General features: G+C 42.8%; 2 protein-coding genes across 4 annotated transcripts in view; one reads left to right on the top strand and one right to left on the bottom strand.

The window, feature by feature from the left end:
• Nucleotides 1-50: 50 nt before the first annotated feature.
• On the bottom strand, nucleotides 51-16,842 carry csrnp3 (cysteine-serine-rich nuclear protein 3). 3 transcript variants are annotated; one of them, XM_088382694.1, is made up of 7 exons: nucleotides 16,534-16,842; nucleotides 15,984-16,024; nucleotides 8,555-8,674; nucleotides 6,213-6,381; nucleotides 4,640-4,899; nucleotides 3,965-4,261; nucleotides 51-2,931 (listed from the first exon to the last, which is right to left on the bottom strand). In XM_088382694.1, exons 3-7 carry the CDS (start codon nucleotides 8,558-8,560, stop codon nucleotides 1,951-1,953), a joined length of 1,713 nt encoding a protein of 570 aa, XP_088238820.1. In that variant the 5' UTR covers nucleotides 8,561-8,674; nucleotides 15,984-16,024; nucleotides 16,534-16,842; the 3' UTR covers nucleotides 51-1,950. The 3 variants fall into 3 exon arrangements, 2 of the variants coding, with proteins under 2 accessions (XP_088238820.1, XP_088238821.1); XM_088382695.1 differs by lacking the exon at nucleotides 8,555-8,674; XR_015859786.1 differs by lacking the exons at nucleotides 51-2,931; nucleotides 3,965-4,261; nucleotides 4,640-4,899; nucleotides 6,213-6,381; nucleotides 8,555-8,674 and adding an exon at nucleotides 15,609-15,892 and having other exon boundaries at nucleotides 16,534-16,824.
• Nucleotides 2,395-21,410, top strand: part of xirp2b (xin actin binding repeat containing 2b) — a 41,465-nt gene continuing 22,449 nt past the window's right edge. Inside the window, exons 1-5 of the mRNA XM_088382680.1 lie at nucleotides 2,395-3,520; nucleotides 3,993-4,256; nucleotides 14,959-15,033; nucleotides 16,541-16,943; nucleotides 19,010-19,145. The gene's annotated coding sequence lies outside the window, so the exon portion shown is untranslated. The remainder of the gene's footprint in view (nucleotides 3,521-3,992; nucleotides 4,257-14,958; nucleotides 15,034-16,540; nucleotides 16,944-19,009; nucleotides 19,146-21,410) is intronic.

Raw genomic sequence — 21,410 nt, 5'->3', positions numbered from 1 at the left:
ACGAGGGGGCGCTGTTGAATAACAAATGACACTCAGGTGAACCTCAAACATGACATCATGAAGACCAAAGGACATTTATTTCAAAACCATGTAAAAATGAAAACTAATCAAATTCTATCTACATATACAAATCAAAAACATAGAAAAAAATGGTATCACTTTGTGCAAAACATATGCATTTCACAGAATCCAAAAATTAAAAAGAAATCAGGCACAGGAAGCTTTTACAACTCACAATCAGCATTAAAATTGAACAATTTCAAAATACCGAAGCAATTTACTCAATACTGACTTATCACAATAAATACATGTTTTGATATATCATTCATAAATACTGGGGGAGGGGGTTCTTGACTGGATTGCAACATCATAGTGTCTCGCCCTCACACTGTAGCCTACAGTACGCTTTGGCAAAATGTGCTCGAAGAGCTTTATTGATTAACTCCGTTGCCTGAACGCAATCTGCACACGCACGCACGCGCAAGGTCCAAATTTAACTGCTAAAAAAAATTATTAAGAAATCTTGCGGTAGCAGCTGAGTGCTTCATTACTTTTGTCAAGAAGTGCTTATTTCAAAATCCCCCAAATCCCTCTACTTAGTCATTTAAAATGACTCAATTATGATCTAATATCAAGCTGTGATTGTCATCCATATTCAATGTAATGGCAATTAGAAAGGAAAAATATGCAGTGTCAAGCCGTAGAGGAAACAAAGAATTAGTGACATAGCTTTCGTAGATAACTATTGCACACAACAATCTCATTAAATGGATCAACGTAAATAAACCATTTATTTCAATGACCAGACAGGAATGTTGTTTGTACTGCATTCAAATCAATAAAAAAAAAGAAATCACATTATTTTAAATAAATATTTAGAAGTTACTTTGTGTTGAGTATGAATTTAAATAGTTTTTGGAGACATTTCAAAGTGCTATTTAATTAATATCCCTGTATTAATGAAACGCTTTGAACATGGCAACTCTTGACCTTTTCACCATTCAAGTATCAATTCAAGAAAAACACTGTACTGTAGTCCCAATAAAGGTTACAATCTGACCAATGACAACAAACAACTCAGGCTTTTTCATGCTTTTCTAACCATCGAAAAGCATATCATAGGAAGGGAAAAAAACAAGCACATTTTTTGTTTTTGTAGAAAACAATAGGCTTTTTGTTCCCCTTAAATACTGCTGCAATCCCTCAAAAAAAGCATGCGTACTATCAAAACTTTTACAATATATACTGTACGTATACTTCCTAAACAATAATAAATAAACTTGACGTTAATCCTTTTTGCAACACATTTCAACACACACGATAGACATATAAAAGTTCCATCTACGGTACAATATTTGCTCAAAACTAGAACTTTACATCTGAAATTACAAGATAACATTGCACGGCGTGATGTAATTGAGCTTCCATCGGCTTTATCGTGGTCGTATGTGAGGTCTTTGAAACATTCCTATGATGGAATGACACCGAGAAAATGGGCCATGGTGCTGTGTTTGGACAATGCAAAAGGCTTTGAATGTAATGCTCCAAGATGTCCATTTTGGATCTCTAAATCATGGTAATCTACAAAAATTGAATTCAGGCGATTGGAGTTTAGTTGGTTGAAGACATTTCACACTTGGACTTTTTAATTTAAAATTTTAGGACTCTCCTTGTTTATTCCTTGGAAATTGGGTTCCATTGGGTTGGAGACTGGAATTTGTAAACAATAAAGAAAATTATAATAATAACCCCCCCCCCCCCAAAATGGTGGCACATGTGAAAGCAGATTTCCAAAATTTTAGGAGCGAAATGCAATCACACAAAAATTTTAGAAACTTCCCATATTAAAGGTGAAACGCCTTCAACAAACAAATCTTTTAAGTCAACAATTGACTTAAGTCAGTTGCCTCAATTCAACCTTTGCAAGTCAAAATGCAAACGTGGCAGTTTCTACACTGCCGGTAAAGAGAGATTCTTGGTACTCGTTGCAAGTAAGTTCAAGTCGGGGTGCCCGTTAACGTTGGACTGCGGCGGCGGCTCGGCCGACGCGCATGAGCCGTGAGTGCTGAACGGTGCATGGGTGTTATTGTTCAGATAGTTGTGAAACTGGTCCTCAGGATCCACAAAATCCGCTTTGTCGTTTTCGTGGACGTAGTGGCTTAGAGCGGCCGCCGGTGCACTTCCGCCCATGTTAAAATTCGTAGAGTACTGTTCCACTGGCTGTTTGGGGAAGGCGCTCTGGGTTTGGGTGCCGTTGATTGGCTCTTGGAATGCTATTGCTTCCCCGTAGGGTTCGCCTGATTGGCTGCTCGTGCCACTGTGGGCGGGGCCTGAATTCCCGAGCTGATAGTATTCAGCCGAGGGGGCGTTCATTAAATAAGCATTCCCGTTTACGTGATTCTCGTCGTCACCGTAACACAGCACGGAGGCCAATGGCACCACTTCCGTGTGACACAAGTTCTCCGACCTGTCCTCGTCCTCATCTTCGTCTTCCTCGTCCTCTGAGTCACTGTTGGCTAAACTCTGAGTGCTGGAGTCTGAAATCCCGCTAAAAACGCTGCTGCTGTCCTCCTCATCTTCGTTGTCATCTTCCTCGTCGTCCTCGTCGTCCTCCTCATCCTCGTCCTCCAGCGGCTCGTCCATCTCGCCGGCCGTCTGCAAGTGCACGCCGGCGCTTTGCGGAACGGCGTCAGGCAAAGAGTAGTCTAACCTGTGCTGAGACTGAACCAGAGAGTTGGAACTGACTGCCTCGTTGCCATGGTAACCATTGGTGGGGGAAGCTTGCTCCTGCTCGCGACTCTTCTCCAGCTCCAGCTTCATTATGGTATGCAGGAAATGGGTCCGAACGCGGATGGGGTTAAACTCCACTCTGCCGCTCGAATTGCTGCAGCCTTCTTTTGTGCAACCACATGGAAATGACATGCGGTCCACCTAGAGGGGAAGAAACAAAGCATTTCCTGTCATGGAACCAAAAGTGAAGCCATGCTTAAAACCAATTTTCAATTGGTTTTTCAAATGGTTGTGAAATATAGTATCTCAAATTAAACGGATCAACAGACAATTTCAAATCAATGACGACTTTGTGACCTTAAAGAATCTTTACGGTGATTTAAAAACGCCTTTACATTTTTCCAGCACATGAGCATTGTAATTTATAACTATGATATTTCAGAGAAAAACAATCCACTTGTTGCTGAACCTGACCCTAAATTAATGAATATTAGAAATACGTTATATTATGGTTAATATTGGATAAGCAAATCCTAATTTGTTAGAGGGGGGAAAAAAAGTCAGATTCGGAATCAGTACCAAAAAAATCTGATGTCCAGTCTTAAACGGATAAATGACGTTATCATAACACTGGTTACACTAAAAAGATTTTTTTGTCACGCTGCATACCCAATGCGCTGCTAACCGTGGCCACTAGGTAGCACTATAAGACAAACGTCATACTGTACACAGGCGTTTGCAGCGTCAACATTTTTAGATCGCCTCAGCTCCTTGAGAAAAGACTATGACCGTGAGTTCTTTAATAATACATATCTACATGTGTTGCTGCATGGTTTGAGTTGAAATATTAATTTCTGAAAACATTAAAATGCTTTTCTCGATCCGCGTTTCCCATTGTGTTTACATTAAGATAGGAGGCAAAAAGTTAATCTAGAATGTCGTCGTTTTACAGAAACAACGTGTAATTCTCGTTTCACGTATAATTTGACAATAAACTACAACCTGGAGTGACATCTAATAGCTTGAAGCCTCCTTTTTGGCAAACTATTAATCATTTTCCAAAGGGGCTAATTGTTAAGTTTGGGTTAGTTCACTGCCACCATACAGCCTAGTCAAGGCAGAGAAATTGTATTTTGGAAACTCGCATCTCAAGGCAACATTGTATTCTATTTACAGTTTACTGTAAACACAGAATGAGCGCAAGTGCAATGGGCATAACATAACAAGCATTTACCTGACACTTGATCCCCGCACTGCTGCAGGCGCAGGTGTCTGGCTCACAGAAGACTCTGCAGTCACAACCGCAGTCCTCTCTGGACACACGGATGGCCCGAAGTTCATGCTTCTCTTCCACATCAATCTTCTTCACCCCGGAGGTACGGAGCAGTGCCCTCCGCTTTTTAGTGGTCAGGGGCTGCAGGAAGAAGTACTCGTCCACCTCCGTGTTGTCCAGGTCGATGTCGTCGTCGGAAATGTCCTCTGCGGTTAGTGTGTTGGCTTCCTCGGACTCCACTGTTCCGTTTTTGGTAAGCTAGAAAGCACCAGAGAATCTGGGTAAATTTTATGATTTTATTAGTTTGTTTCTATTTTGTCTATAATATGAGTCTAAAGCCATAATTTTCTGTAGGCATAAAAAGCAGGATTACATTGCATGGTATTGAATATTTTTTAACTTAAATTAGGCTATGTGGAAATACTTCCTGTTCCATTACTCTTTCAAATTTACGACGTAGTGGTTGACTGTGGAATTACACCCAGTATATAACACCCAGTATATATGAGAGCCAGACCAAAATAGAAAAAAATGGGGAGGAAGGGCAGGACCGATATGCAAATGTTTCCGGTGACGGTATCACAAATGAAAGCAAATCGCTCCAAAGAAGCCAATGTAGGAATGAGTGTAGTTCACCTTGAGTTTGATAGAGTTAAGCTTCTCCTCCTTGAGATGCTCCCTCAGCATGTCCCTATGGATCCTCTCCTGCTCCATGGCAAACTCGCCCAGGGAATACTGCCTGACCCAGCTGTGCCTGTTGGACATGCCCAGCGTGCTGCCGCCTTGGCTTGGCACGCTGGTGAAGCCTTGCCTCCTGCTGAAGTAGTACACGGTCACCTTCTCAAAGTGCACCCTCCTCGTGCACAGACGCTTCTCTCGCTTTAGGATGGAACCAGCTGTTGAGGAAAATGGAGCTGTTAAACTTGTTATACTGCCACCTGGTGGCCACAAGAGATGAAGCAGCAAATCTATAGTAAATTACTGCACGATTGAGTGCTGGTTGTACAACTAAAAAAATACATCACAAGAAGAAGAAGCTAGTCGCAAGACTCGGACTCCGCATGACTGTTGTGGGAAAACAATGTCATCCCACTTCTGTGCTACTACAGAAAGCTTTGAGGGGGAGGAAGGCAACACTGGAGTATAAATAATCCCCCGGCTGCTCCTGAGTTGAAGAGTACTCCTTCACAATAGTCACGTCCCCTTATCAGACATTAAAGTTCAACGCTTTAGTGTTCTGAGCAAGAGACCCCGCCCACTTTGCGGCAAAACAAATGTGACAAGCTCGTTTTAGCAGATGTTACGGGCACGTTGGAAGTGCGCCTGAATGTTTGCGAGTGAGTCGTTGGACCCGCCCTCCATCACATGACAACCGACAGAAGGTCAATCTTCGCCGGGCCCCATATGCTGGCTGCTGCGGTTGACAGAAGCCAAGCTCAGATCCCAGGGACGCGTTCCTCTCCTTATATTGGCGATCAATCTTTTTCCAAAGATACAGAGAATGCCATGACGGTCATATTTTCTCCCTAGCTCTTCATTCTGTGTCTGTTCTTTTAGGTGTTAAAAAGCTTTGTTAGCAGAAAGAGAATCTGGCTATACACGGAGATCTCTCAATTCCACTCAGCTCATCAGTACGGGACTGATTGTTATTCTTCAGATAACTATTTCATCCCCAGCATTTATCCCAAAATAGGTAAATGAGGGGCAAGGTGGCTCAGTGGTAGAGTGGTCGTCCCCCAACCCAGAGGTTGCGAGTTTGATCCCATGACCACGTTGAGCCAGTTATTGAATCTCCTTTTGGTCCTAATGCTGCATGAATGTAGATTCACTATGTTCTTTTAAGAAAAAGCGGGGTTAGAGGCTACATGTGCAGCACAGCTTGAGACGTCATCATCTCATTCATCTGACTGAGCTGGCATGCTGATGCTTCTCCTAATAAGGGAAGCTGCTTGCGCATGCCGCTTTTCGATTACACTGGTGCTCTCTCAGCATCACTTAGCCTCTTCTCTGCACGCCTATGACTGTGCATTCATATCACACTGCCTCCTACAAAAAAAAACCCAAAACGGCTCAGCCACACGGCATTGAAATAACACCATTAGTCCCATCGTGATTAACATCACCTCCTTTGTTTCCTCCTCTCTGATGAAACAACAACATTCCTTCCACCCCGCTCGGATTAGGCGCTTTGTTAGTGAGCGGTACTCACGGGTGAAAGGGCCAGAGGCGGACGGGTTGACGCTGTCGCTGCTATCCCCGCTCTCGCTGCAGGATACCTCATCATCAGACTCCCTCAAGGAAGAGCACGGGGAGGAGGAGGCTTCCACCTCCTCGAATTTCCTTTTCAGTATTCCGCTCATGGCCTGACACATCTGCACCTGAAACACAGACAGCGCAGGGGCCACGCATTATTTAATATCCAGTTTAGGAGGCCTGTGTAATCCTCAATACACTCAATTAGCACCGCATACACACACACACATACACACACACGCACCGCCAGCTCTCCCACCGCTCTGCCTGCACGGCGCTCCCCCGGCAATTGATCACCTTGGCACAAAGGAGCAGCCATGGCCAGCGAAAGACGCTAATTACATTCTCGATCTGATGTAGAGGAAGTTCATTTGGCTTCATTTATAGTGTGGCTCAAGAAAAAGGGAAAAAAGGAGGCTTGACCAACATGAGTGACAATGGAAATGCTCATCTATGGAAATCCATGTTCGGAATATTTAGAGCGTTATTTGTACTAAAGTGGAACAGTGAATGGATGATGCCAAATAAACAAAATAATCAGTAGATATTCACAGCCCATCAAAGTTGGGCACCGTGCTCAAGGGAATCGAACCGCAATGCTCTTTTCGGTCAAGCCTAATTTGTTTACCGTCCCGGCTCAAACAAATCAGAGTTGCCAATACCGTCGGCGGGAACAGCACAGCTGACTTTGTGCACGGAATGACTGGCAGCTCGGTGGCTTCCCGCCTCGGTAAAACGGCGAGCAGGGGCCGACCGGCATCTTGGGCGAGCCTCATCCTGTCTATCTGTCAGAGCAGCTTGTGGGGGAGTTCCTTTCACAGACGGCCGCCGCGTTTCATCTGGGGCTCTGCTATCGAGTCGTTACAGATGCAAATGCTTCCTGGGAGAAGAGATGCGAAGAAAGAGGTGCGGGCCAGATAGGAGAACCTCAGCTGCCAGAAAGAGAGGCTCATTGTTCCCCGGGGGGGTTTATGATTTTTTTCGTTCTATAACGGCGGGGGTGCCACAATCAACTCCAGCCTTGTGGATTAAGCATCACTCCCTAAAACATCGGTATGCAATCCATCATTTCAAATTTACAGCAATGCTCAAGTCAGTTCCCCCTTTGGAAATTCAAATCTCAAATATTTGATCCAGACATCACAAAGAAACTAGTTCTTGTGGAAATTTCCACCAGAAATAGCGTGGGCAGCTTCCAAAAGGTTCCGAATTAGACCGCATTGTTAGCAACCTATGTGTACGACGACGCTTTAGCTCTCTGCTGAGGCTGCATTAGGCTTTGATATTAAAAAGTGGTTGCCATGGTGATGGCAGTGTATCCTCACAACTACTGCTTCCCCATGTGACACTGTGTCCAGAGCAACAAATTGCGCATGAGGTCCCACACCAAAGCAAGAATTGGACATACGTTTGCACAGTCCATATAACTCTCTCCATATATTTTATATTTTATATATATATATATATATATATATATATATATATATATATATATATATATATATATATATATAGACACGTATATCTCTCTTCAAATAATGCATATTAAAAAAAATATATATAGTAAAAAATTCCACCATGTACCCAAATAAATTGTACAACTCAATTAAAAGCAACCATTTAAATATGTGATTGCACAAGTGTACACACCCTCTTATAATTGGGGTTGTTTCAGTGTTTGGAATGCACCAATTGCATTCAAATTCGTGTTGAATATGAGTCAGCGTACATTTGTACCATTTTCATCAAGTTCTAGTGGGCTTTTGGTGTTAGTTCTGTAGTCACATTTTATAGCACGGCATATGCAGTACATAAAATATATGTGTATATTGTAGGTCAGAAAAAAAAAATTTACATACAACAATATTTGGTATTTATCCTTAAATTACTGAGAATATAACTTCCAAAATTTCAAAAAAATCCAGTTTCGTTTTTCCAGTCATGTGTATATTTAACCTGTACACAAACACAGTCTACATAAATATTAACAATACACTGCAGTCTCTCAACTCAAAATCCAAATTCTCAAATATAATTCTACATCAGGTGAGCCAATGTTTAATATCCCAAAGGATTGTTAGTCTTATTCTGACTATAGCACAGCAATTAAACTCACAATAAAAAAACCTCAAAGCCTCAAATCACCAATCACTCGTTGATATAAAAAGACATGCTCGCATTTCTGTTCATCTCGTGATTCATAAAAGCAAGCACACAGAGCAAACATGCATGCAGCATCACGGCAACTCCCTCTGGCGCCAGCCGGCCGGCCAGCCGGCCCTCACGGGAACCACTGACCTGCATCCACTGGCGGACTCTGACTCCTTTCACCTCTTCTCACAGCAGGACGGCACCACAATCATTAATGCGGCAATTCACACATGATGGATGAAGAGCTTCCCATTTTGTCTCAGTCCACTGACTTGCAGCGGCCCCAGAGGTCCATCAGCATGAGGTTTAAAAAAAAAAAAAAAAAAAAGAGGGAGAGAGAGACAAAGAGGGGGATGCAGCCTGAGAGATGAGACTGTCGATACTGTATGCTTTATTACAAGAAGCAATAAGACAATCTTTCACACTTTAGCTCCCTCTTTGTCATAGTGTTGCTCTCCCTGCCACACAAAGGCTCATTAGCAGCAGCCGGCTGGTAGGCAAAGAGGCTGAATGGAGCTGAGGCACAGTCAGCCTGAGAAGTCACATGGGTGGATTGTCTGAGAGCGAGCAGTGAGGAGAGAGAGAGAGAGAGAGAGAGAGAGAGAGAGAGAGAAAGCGAGAAAGCCTCCTCTCCTGCTGTCTGCAGATATTTTTACCAACATGGTAGATCGGAAAGGGAGGGCGTGTGGGTAGGGGCTATCAGCAGTGGAGGGGGGGGATGCAGGAGGCAGAGGTATGGGGGGCGTCGGAGAAACGGATGAGGAGGTGTAGCTGGTGAGATAGGAAAGGGGAAGGAGGGGGTTAAAAAAATACTGTATAGCCATCTGATAGGAAGAATACAATTACAAAACATCCACATTGGAACGACATTACAGGAACTTGAAGGTCCAAAATGTGATGCCAATTTTTTTTTTAAAGGGTTAATTATTAAAATGGTTTGTAAATGCCTGCTCAAGCCACAAGATGGCGACAGAGCACTTTTTTCCTAATACATAAAGCTATTTCGGCAATGACAGTCTTAATGTAAAAGAGCTAAAGCTCGCTTAATGTCCCAAACAATAACATGTCAGAATCTTAATGTCAATGAGGAAAACAATTAAGGTCCATATAACCCAAAACATATAAGCAGCTCTTGTTGTTAAAGGCCCGAAAGTTACTACAGGTGGCTAATGCCATGTTTGCCATGTCAATAACGGCATCATGATTAAAAACCAATATTGGCTGTTATGATCTCTGCTTTTGCACTATCTTAGGGACGTGTCTGGCTCTTTAATGGCTAAATTCTGCACAGTTCTCACCAGGCAGCCACTAAGCATGTCATTTTGATGTGGTGCAGGTAGTGAGCTTTTAGTGCTTTTTTGTCAGAAAACAGCTGCCTGCCAAGGCCAGAGAGCACGCTGTGGCTGCGGCGAGAGTAGACAAACAGTCAAGTCACAGCTGGACGGATCAACAAAGAAAATTGTTAGAAAGGTATCTTAAGATGAGCTTAGCTGCTGGTTCTTCACCAGTTCTGGATACCCAATTTATGACTGATGGGATGACATTTGTGAACCGGGCAGTATGAAATATTATAATAAGAGTATCATAATAATATTAGGCAAGTATAAAGAAAATATTCATATATATTGTAAGTATTAATGCTATCTGTCTACATGTGTTGCTCCACTATTTGTGTTCAAATAGCCCATATCTTTAAGTGCTATCCATTAGCCTGTCTTTTATGTTTTCCATTGTTTGTTAGCATTGTGCTAAAGCCATGTGGGTGTTTCAATACCGAATGTGTAATTCATTTTGCTTTCTGTTTAGTTTGATAGTTGCTCAGAAGTCATTATTATTACAATTATTATTTGTATTTTCAATATGTGGTAGGCCTAGTTACCAAACACACTTCTACAACAATACCTGTATATTTTCTTCTTGTAGGTGTAACAGACGATGGTGTCCCAATAATTTTGTCCATATTGTGTCAAATAGTGTTATTTTAGCATTGTTGCTATTTGATTCAAGATTTAGTTTTGTGTCTTCATAAATGGTTACCTCGCCCCCACCCCCCACCACGTTGAAATATGCAGTTTGAAAACGAGGCCAGAGGAAGCGCACCGCTGAGCGCTCCAAGATTACACGGCTGCATCACAAAGAGCAAAGAGCAAGTCAGGCTAATGAGGGAAGTGCAGCAGGCAAAATAAGACGATGCTGGCTCTTGTTTATCTGTTGATGTAAATCAACACTGACTCTTTCATACAACGGTATCAGCGGCTTTGTGCACATTTAAACAAGTTTTCCTTTTGTCTGTTTTCCTCCGTAATGGGAATTCACTATAGGAAATTGTATTTAGATCAGCTTGGAAATTCCCACATGCCTAAACAATACAATACACATCATATAACAATCGTTACAAGTGCAGGGCAAAGGGGACTTCTTCTTGCTGAATCTATGGAATTCTAATTTTTATTAAATATCTCTATGAACCTACAACATTTATAAATGTTTCATCTGTGATAATTATATACATACTGCTAGTATCCTTTAAAATATTTTTTGCTGCAACCAAAATGTCAATAATTAATGTTTTGCGACCGCAACGAAACATATATCAAATCGTAACCTACTATTCTCCGGTTGTCTGGTCAATTTCTCTTCAATTTGTCCCTGGAAGGCACCTTCTGTCTGTCCGAGTATCACATTTATATTCCAGCCTATTACATAAGATGCAAACACTGGCGGGATGCCATGCATTTGCTTCACTATGCGCTGACCTATATATTTACTTTCCTTAAAATGATGAACCGAAGACGGCGATCATACGTAATGAGCTTCACCAATAAATGTGCTTGAGTAGTCATAATAATAATATTGAGGTCATATGCAAAACAGTTGGCCGCCTCCCACTGCGCTGGATAAAAAGGTGCATTCCAAAACATGATTGGAATCCTCACCAAACAAAAGATCAGTTTTACAAAGAAAGATGGTTTTAATCATAAAACAGTTGTGCCTTGAGAATGGAGTTGAATTTGTTCCATGAACAAATCGTCGTTCCCCATTAATCCGTTACACTCCTTTTTTTTTTCTTTTTTAATAAGAAGTGGAACTACTCATAGTACATCATTGTTCTCTAGTTGGCAGAAAAATCATACAAAAGTGGAGAAATATATTTGTCATTCTACTATGACTCTGAAATGTCAGGACAAAAGTCTACTCGTACACGGACAAATGCTTAAAGAGCTTTCCGCAGAGTCCACATTATTTTAGTTTTCAGTTACACGTCGTCAGCAAATTGATGATCTAAACTTACAAAACATCAACCCGAGGGAGTTTCGTGCCTCCGAGGCTTGCGTGGAGCATCTCGATAAAAGAACCTCTTTAAAGAAAATGTTTCCGCAATTCATCGGGAAAAACCCATCTCAGCGTTGTGGCTACTTGTCAGGCAGAGCGTGCCTGCGGTGGCCAAAGTAGTGTACATCAAAAGCGCTTAGCTTCAACACGCTGTTAATGCTCAGCCTGGGAACAGGTGAACTGACACAATTAAAAGACGGAAGCCCAACGAACGTCTTGTCAACCTTTCAAGAGAGGCTAATCAGAATTAGCACTAGGATCTTTCGCAACCTTCGTTAATGAGACTCGTGATTTGTCCAATGTTTTCTTAGGTGTCAAACTCAAGGCCCGGGGGCCAGATACGGCCCGCCATTTCATTTTATGTGGCCCGCAAAGCTAACATTTGCATCGACTTTGAGTCATTACTAAAATTACAAATTGTCTTCACTTTTCAAAAATTCCGACATTGCTAGCAATTTTTATTACCATTGGTCTTTTTAAAATATTTGAACAATTTTTACTAGTCTCTGATTTCAAAACGAGTTATTCATTAGTTTGTTGTGTTGCCTATACTGTATGTATCATAACGGCAAAAATGAGTTTGACACCCCTGGCGGACTACATTTTACTGTTATGAGCAAAATATTGTATCATATAAAGACTGTTGTGTGCAATTCACACCTAACTATGCCACTTGTTTTAACACGGTGTCACGCTACAGCAGATCATTTCATTAAATTTCCACCAAAACACTTTGTCATTCCCATGCACTCCGAGAAAGCGAGGTAGCATCCCAGTGGAACTGGCTGATAGAATTGCGGTGCCTTGAAGACAAAACCCTGAAACCACAAAAGAGCTAGCGCCGCGCTGCCGGCTCGGGGTTCCGTTCGACCTCATCCATCACCTGTGTCGCGCTGGGCCGTAAAAGGCGGCCTTGGAAGAGGCGATAGAGAAAAAATGCAGCACTGAAACTGATGGAGGGAGATAGAGAGAGAAGGTAGGTCTCAGCTGGACTCCGCTGAGGCCCAGATGATTATGCAACAACACATGATGTCAGGGTAGGGACCGACACCCCCACCCCAACTAAAATACACCGCTCAAATATTCATCAATGCTGTTTTGTCGAGGCTTGTTCTTAAAATGACTCACATGAGTGTCAGCGAGAGGTCAGTTAGTCTTCATCTGCATACATTAACATCACATCTAGGAAGGACCCATCTTATTTACGCAAAGTGAATTAGATTACTGCGCTGCCTTTAACTAAGAATGACCTGACTTACAAGATTTTAAAGAAAATAATACATAGAAAAAAGATGTATGTCTAAAACAACCTTGGGAAACTCAGTTTAGCTTAATGCTAACAAACTATACAAAACGCAATAAAGAGGCTAATGATTGATAGCATTGTTGTAACCATTTCCATGAGGGACATTTGAACACACATGATGGGGCAACACATGTAGACAGACAATATAACAATCCTCACAGACATGTATTCTTTATCCTCTGCCCAAAAAATAATGAATATTACTGCAGTGATCATCTCCTCTGTATTAAACTGATATTAGTTAGCCATAGCGCACACATCTAACCATGATGCAAACTCTTCAATTATTTAAATTCAGTTTAATTGTTTTTCTAATTTACAGTATTATAGAGTGCTAGTTTCCATATTAAAAACAACACAGGACCCGTAATGGCATTCTCATTCATTTAAAAAAGGGAATGATGTGAGATGCATGTGTTTTGAGGCGTTGGAACTAATTACGTTTTTATCCCAAGGCACTACTGCGTTTTTTATTTATTGTAATTATCATACCGTTTGTTCCTGTACTATCCGAGTACCTGTTATTAATTCAGCATGTCGTGCACACAGCACTGGTAACTGACAAAATGTGCGTCGTGGGCAGTTTGATCCCCGCTGTGTGATCAAGATCGGATGGCGTAACCCAGCAAATAATTAAGCAAAGTTGTCACATGTCGTCATTTTCAATCTCAGTCGTCCTCCGCAAAACCCAAACGACACATATCCATTCCCCAATTACACACAAAGGAATCCAGTTATGGAAATGCGGCGACATCTACGGATTTATGCAAATGAGACTTCACATGCTCGCTGTACATTTGTTAACTTGCGCTGGCCTGAGGCTGCAGACAGATCTGCTCGGCACACATGAAAAGGAAGGGTGGGGGGGGGGGGGGGGGGTTGTGCTGCTCAGCACTCACGGACTGAAAAGCCGCAGCCTCCCTCCTGCAGCTCCGCCACACACTGCTGAGAACCATTGATCTGTTCTTCCTCCACTTAGAACAATAAAGGAGACCAAGCATGGCTGTGCGTTATGTACACAACTAAAGAGCAAAGATGACCACCGTGGCTTTGGATCACAGACACGTGTTTGAAAGAACACAATTTACAAACAAGAAGCCATTACAGTGCACCCAGCGTGGAAAGCAAGTCCCACAGTCGGACTGGTGTTTTTGATTTGTTCTAATTCTACTCACAAGCATTTGCAGCCCTAATCAGGACCCCTCAGCCATCACGTCAATCACAATGCTCGACTACATTATTCATGCGTCTATTTCTTATTTATGACTATTTTCCCATGTTATCGCAAAGTTCACAAAAAGCAGGCTTGCTGGCAGAAGCAGAGCTGCCAAAGCATTTCATGGAGTCGAGGATGCTTTCATCTCGCACGCAGGCTGGGAAGGCTGTGGGATTTGGGGGGGTTCATGTTCCGCAGACAAGCCTTATCATTTATATATAACCTCCATCATGATGTGAATGTGATTTTTTATTTTTTTAATAGATGTAAAAACACTCTTTTTCCTATTCCGATTTAATGCACTGTTGTGTTTTTGGTTTGCATTTTGTCATGTGTTGATTAGTAAATGTTTAAATGAATGTTTGCCACTGTCAATTTGGATCTACTGCAGCGCTTTCAAATCAAATTACACTCAACTCTTTTGCTATGGGTAGTTCATTTTGGGTGTCAATCAACTATTGCCCACCAGATGGCGGCATCATTGTTTTTCACGGTGTACATTTTAAAGAAGAAGACAAAAGGCAGGAATAAAGACTAAAATTTCAAGATTTGCTTTAAAAATAATTTATTTGTATGTGTTAAATTTTTCGATATTTGCAGTCGGAATTATTAGTGAGATGATAAGATAGTTAGGAATAGGATGTTTACTGTAATACTGTTAAAAACAAAATGTTTGTCTCGTCTATTGTTCCTCAGGTGAGTGAGTCGTTGCACCATCAGGAATCCAAAATGAAGAAAATTTCCAACCCTTCGTTCATCACACCTTCCTGGGTAAGTTTAATGGATGTCCGTCACAAAGCTTCCGCCATCTTGATTATTATGCAGTGAGCATTTTGGAATCAAATATACCGCCTAAGAATGTAGCTTTACATAAGTGGATCTAATTCGAGTTGAAGTTCTTCAAAGTGGACAAATTATTGAAAATTGACTCTGCAATTGCTTGTACACGAGTGTCTCTGGAGTGCCTGCCAAGTGTGTATCCATTTAGAGGGAAATTAACCAGGTAAATATTTTTAGGAGTCACTCTGAAACTATGTCGGTGAGACACATTGGTGAGATGTCAGGTGAGACTCAGATCCACATATTAGCATTAGCTAACAGTAGCAACACATAGTTGCCAGACAGTTGACCCGTATATAATTTCAGTTTGACAGGTGTATTGGGATCATTTTATTTTGTGCAACCACTTTCCAAAATAAAATGGAGTATTTAAAACAATTGTAACTGGGGTGACGCCTGACAACTTCAACAAACCACAAAGTGTCCAAAATGGCGATCACTCAGCAAGTGGGTTATGAAATCAACCCAGCATTTTTTTTTTTTTAATATAGTGATGAGATCCCCCATAATCAAGCATCTTTAATACAATTAAGTGTCTTTATAGATAAACATCAGCTTGCCTTTTAACGGCTCACAAAAACAAACCGCCGAGAAATGTTTTCATCTGGCTAGTTTGATTCATAACAAGAGCGCATATCAAACTCACAATAAATATTCTAAAGCGGCATCTTTTAATGAGAATAATATCAGAGGCGTGCATCTCTGTGGTCTAATCCAGCGAGACTGCTGCAGATGTCTGTGTTGACTTTACACCGCATCATCACATCTTGTCGTGTTACCACCGCAGGGTCTTTTGAGACAGCGTGGCAACAGTTGAGTGTGTGTGTGTGTGTGTGTGTGTGAGAACATACATGTTGAGTTCCATAACAATGCAATCTTACCTTAAGAAAATGATATTACACTGCAGCCGCCTGCTTCTGTCCTGTGGGGGGATAAGAGGGGCGGGGGTCATTAGCTTTTGCAGCAGGTTGCATAACACAAAGAAGCAACCTGATGTAAGATGCAGAAATAAAGAGGAAATCATGCTCGGAAACTTTGCACTAACAAGGGAGATGATAAGGGAGATGGATAGTTGGGGGGGTGGGGGACTTCCTGTACTGCAGTGGACTCTCCACATTCACTTCAGGAAGCTGGCCTTGCACCAGTTTTATGTCAAGCTGTAGCACACATGTGCACTCCCTCCATAATTATAGGGGGGGGGGGGGTTGCACTGACATCTATTGTGCAGATACACAATTCAGGCAAGACAAAGAAAATGTGGCTGCAATTTTGGAGACTAAGTAGAGTTTGGACAAATGATATGTAATAAACTCATTTGAATCTGTTTAATTGAAGATCTTCACACAAAATTTTACATGCAAAATAAAAACTTGCAGTCAATGTGCAACTAAGTTAAAGGCTAATTGTGTTGAGTCTGAGCTTTATACTCACCATCCAGGTCACTGTGCAGCCAGTCAATTAAATCAACGCCCCTCCCTCAGCTCCATGCAGTGCCTCGGTGTGTTGTCCATGCATGCAGCAGGAGGTGGGATCATTCAACCCGGGGTGGGGGACGGGAGACGAACCGGTCCCGTAGATGGTCGCGTGCACCGGTGCCGTTCCAGTAGCGGCGGCTGCAGCCTTCTTTCCGGCTACCGGGGAACAATGGTGCGGCATCAGACTGACAGGCTCCCGGGCCAACGTGACTTTCTCCGTCCAATCAGAACTCAAACACCAAGAATCAGCCGCAGAGCGTTTTTTTTTTTTTTTTTTTTTTTTTTTTGCACGCGTTTAGTGTGCATCGGTGCAAACCTGTGCACTTTTGGATACTGGTGAGAAAGAACAAAGTCTTATTTATTGAAGTAAGTATGGGGGGGGGGGGGGGGGGAATATCGCTATAGTGCATGACGTCACGTCATGCTGGAATAATTAACATAGAAGCACAAAATAAAACTTTTATCAGGTAGACTTGTATCTAATGAAGAACCAATGCAAAAAAAATCGCAGACGAATATAGTGACTAATATATTTACAATGAAGTTGGAGAACAGCACCTAATAATATTTTGGGAATTATTTGTGTCATTTTGCGTGATGCAATCGCAATTCTACACCACAATAATAAACTTATTGTTGAATTAATGCTACTTGTCATTGATAGTGTCAAACAAAGCTAATCTCTTCGAGCCAGCTTTATGTTACCCATCTCTTCCCGTTGGTACAAAATGTTTCCTCCTTTTCGAGCAGTTGAGTGTTTTCCTGCAGCACACTGCCACCTTTTGGTCAAGTTGACAAACAGCAACTACACTTCCCAGGTGTTCATTACTCATGCATGGGTTTATTTATTTAATTTTTCATCGTGAACGGCTGCTGTATGTCTACACTTGGTGCACTTACATGCATTTTGAAATTTTCATGAAGGCAACAGATCACGGACGTTGCTGAAACTATTTAAATCCGCATGTGGTTCTTTTTTAGAACTGTAGATGGTGCTATAGCGTTTTATACTGGGAAATAGCCAGCTATACTAGCAACTATTTCGTTATTGCAAAATTCTGTTATATATAATTATGAAATTTTAGTTATATACCTACGTGAGATTTTAAAAAAAATTCAAGATAAAAAAATTATTCAGGAAAAATTGTTACATCTGACAGTAAACACTGAACATTCTTTTTATGGCAGAATGTTTTGTATTGATCTTGTATTGAATTACGCGAGTATGTTCCAAATGAAGTGACCATCGTCATCAAGTGAATGTTATATAAAAAGGATAGCTAACACCATACATTGTGACAATATATATATTTTAAAAAAGTTTTGTGCTATACTCCAGTAATTATCTTTTCTTAAAAATTGTAATATCCAACCACGGCATGATTATTCTCTAAAGGCTCGGACAAGAACTTTTATTTTGACATCCTATTAGCGCTAATGAGAATGAAGTGCTCTGTGTAAAAGCAGACCTTTAACCAACCAAGGAGTTTTACTGCTTAATGTCTTCGCTCGTTTCCACAAGTAATGAAATAATGATGCACGACTATTTTTTTCCCCCTCACATTACTGCCCAAATGTCTTAGGTTATCAAATGACTTGGTCTTTTAGCAATGCTGTAATGACTCAGCCACTCAGAAGATCGCAGACCCCTGTCAGGGTTTAACAAAAGTTAAAGCAAATGCTAACAGAATCTGGAATTGTTTATGTTTGGGACAGAAGAGTTTTTAAGTCAATGGCTTGATCCCAACCTGTCCAGTTCAAATTCATTTCACTTACTATTATGCAAATAAATCAGACCAAAAGTGGAAAGGCGAATCAAATAGCAAGACAAAAGCTATTCACTTGTGGTTGAAACAAAAGGCCACTTTCCTTTTCTCCTTTGTAGCTTCCTGGCTAGTATCGCAATTTATCTAGGCGCTATCTCGAACCCACTGAAGTTTCTCAGGTAGTGCAGCTCAACCCAGGAGAAGCTTTGTTGTGTCACGAGCGTGCAAAAGATACCAGAAGACCACCAAGGGGTTGTAAGTGGGCAGCAACCCAGCAACATGAGTGTTCCTTTGTGCAACGAGGAAAGTGATCTTCCGGCCGTGTAACTTGATGGCTCCTGGATGGGCGAGCAGGCTTTACATGACACTCCACTGTGGCCTCATGTGAATAATGCAGCTCTCTCAAGTTAACACGGTTCATCCGGCGTCTTTCACCGCAAGCACTCGGTGTGACGAAGCTTTTGACGTCCTCAGAAGTCACTAATAATGAGCTTTGTCCGATTGTTTACTCTCCTAGTTTGTGTTATGACTCTCTGCCACGCTCACTTTTCGGACCACTAAGTGCATCTCTTTAGGGCTATTATGTGTCTCTAGAGCGGCCTCTTAGGCTGTAACGAAAGTGGAAGCCTGGCGGGTGTTGTGACCTGTGTCCTTTTCCTCCTACAGTCGTCATCCTCTCCGATACAGTTGCTCGCCTGTGTAAATTCCATCAAGACATGAGAGAGGCCAACTGGCAACTTGCGACTGTCCCCGGAGGCATTATTTTGACAAAGACCTTTAAATCTGGGAGATAACATCAAGGGTGAGTACGCTTCTTGTTGTGTGGATGTATGTGTGTGTTTTTGAATTAGCTGTGATGACTAAAAATCATAAATGGCTAATCTCCTCATCATATTTTGCACAATAGCCACATTGTAAATATATTCTGTATTTGTTTTAAAAAATAGTTTAGGGGTATTTAGCAACATTAGCACAACTTTGGAGTAGATGTTAGTGAGACGTCAAAATGAAATGGGGCATCTTGGCTACGCTACACGTGCCATATAATGCTCATGTGACTAAATGTAGCAGGAAAGGTGTCGCCTGGTGTTCAGCAAATCTGTGTTGTGAAAATTCAAGCAGTGCAGTTGTACTCTCTCCTATTCTCCGGTCATGTTTTAAACAGAACTAGACACGCTATCTTACATAGGCCTCAGATTGTTTAACACGAGTTCAGTCGTAATACATTTGACTTTTACTTTAATGGCAATAAAATGTTTCAAATTGGCGTGAAATTAGAGAATGGATGAATGGATTGCCAGAATTCCCGAGCGATTGGGGGACAATAAAAAAAAAAAATATGCTAAGTGATACTGTTCCATTCTAGTCCTGTAGATGGTGGTAGTAAATCATTGCAAAGTGACTAACTACTAACTACTACTCAAGCGGCCACATTAGCATGGCCCCCACCGCAAAACACATACATTATGTGTTCCTCTTTGACAATCAAACAAAGGTTTTTATCTGCCGAGGGAATTTACCGCGATTCTGCTAGTCGCGGTATACATCCCGCCTTCCAACATCGAAGGCGACAGGATCGCGGCGCTTGGTGAACTGTACCAGGCTGTCAGTGAACAGCAAACAGCGCACCCTGACGGTTTCACCATCTTCGCTGGAGACTTCAATCATGCCAACCTGAAGTCTGTTTTCCCGAGGCTTCACCAGCATGTTACTTTTCCGACACGTGGAGACAGCTTCCTGGACCTAGTCTACTCGGCGCAAAAGGGAGCTTTCAAAGCCACCCCCCTCCCCCATCTGGGGCTTTCTGACTATCTCACCGTTTTGCTTTTGCCCGCATACAGACAATTGGTAAAGGCATCCAGGCCGGTTCGGAGGCGGGTTCGGGTGTGGCCTGAGGGTGCCTCCGATGCACTTCGTGACTGCTTCGACACCACTGACTGGGACTTGTTTAGGCAGGCAGCCACCTACAACGATTGGACGGACATAGAGGAGTATACTGACTCTGTTACCTCTTACATCACGAAGTGCATCGATGATGTGACTTGCTCGAAATCCATCGTCACTCGCGCGAACTGGAAGCCGTGGCTGACGGGGGCTGTCCTCAGACTGTTGAGGGCCAGGGACAAGGCTTTCAGAGCGAGGGATGAGGCTGGCTTGAGGACAGCGAGGGCCGACCTGTCCCGAGGCATCAAAGAAGCGAAGAAGGCGTTCTCGTGCAAGGTCTCCACCCACTTCAAGGACAGCAAGGACGCACGTAGCCTTTGGCGGGGCATTCAGACCATCACGGACTACAAGCCCGCGCCGAGGAGCTGTGAGGGCGACGTCCGTCTGCTGAACGATCTGAACCGCTTCTTTGCTCGCTTCGACGCCCAGAACAGCACTTGCCCGCTGAAGACCACTCCCCCCCCACACGAGCAGCCCCTTCGCCTCTCTGCCGACGGTGTGAGGAGGGCGCTTGCCGCTATTGACACCCGTAAGGCGGCTGGCCCTGACAACATCCCGGGTCGAGCGCTGAAGGACTGCGCTGGGGAGCTGTCGGGTGTCTTCATGGACATCTTTAACATTTCCCTGCAGCAGGCCATCGTCCCCTCGTGTTTCAAGGCTGCCACCATCGTTCCTGTGCCGAAGAAACCTGCACCGTCCTGCTTCAATGACTACCGCCCCGTGGCACTGACGCCCATCATCATGAAGTGCTTTGAGCGGCTTGTCATGGAGCACATCAAGTCCGTTCTCCCCCCCACCATTGACCCTTTCCAGTTTGCGTACCGTGCCAAGCGGTCCTCTGAGGATGCCATCTGCTCTGCCCTCCACTCGGCCCTCACCCACCTGGAGAGAAAGGACTCATATGTGAGGTTGCTGTTTGTGGACTTCAGCTCTGCCTTCAACACCATTGTGCCGCAGCGACTCATCTGCAAACTCGACGAGCTGGGCCTCAGTACCTCCCTCTGCAACTGGCTACTGGACTTCCTCTGTCAGAGGCCTCAGGTGGTGCGTGTTGGCGACAAAATCTCCGCAAGCATCACGCTGAGCACGGGGGCCCCCCAGGGCTGCGTGCTCAGTCCATTGC

This window comes from Syngnathus floridae, chromosome 8 (genome assembly GCF_059516105.1).
Source record: "Syngnathus floridae isolate MCC-2025c chromosome 8, RoL_Sflo_1.0, whole genome shotgun sequence".
In the NCBI taxonomy this organism is placed as follows: Eukaryota; Metazoa; Chordata; class Actinopteri; order Syngnathiformes; family Syngnathidae; genus Syngnathus; species Syngnathus floridae.
Note: the sequence above shows the minus strand (reverse complement) of the source record. Positions and strands in the feature narration are given on the sequence as shown.

Excerpts from the sequence above, each read along its gene's own strand:
- csrnp3 (XM_088382694.1), bottom strand. Across the intron at positions 4,900-6,212 it reads CGCCTCTGGCCCTTTCACCC|CTGGTTCCATCCTAAAGCGA; the intron begins GTGAGTACCGCT and ends TTTCCTCAACAG. Across the intron at positions 4,262-4,639 it reads TTAACTCTATCAAACTCAAG|CTTACCAAAAACGGAACAGT; the intron begins GTGAACTACACT and ends GGTGCTTTCTAG.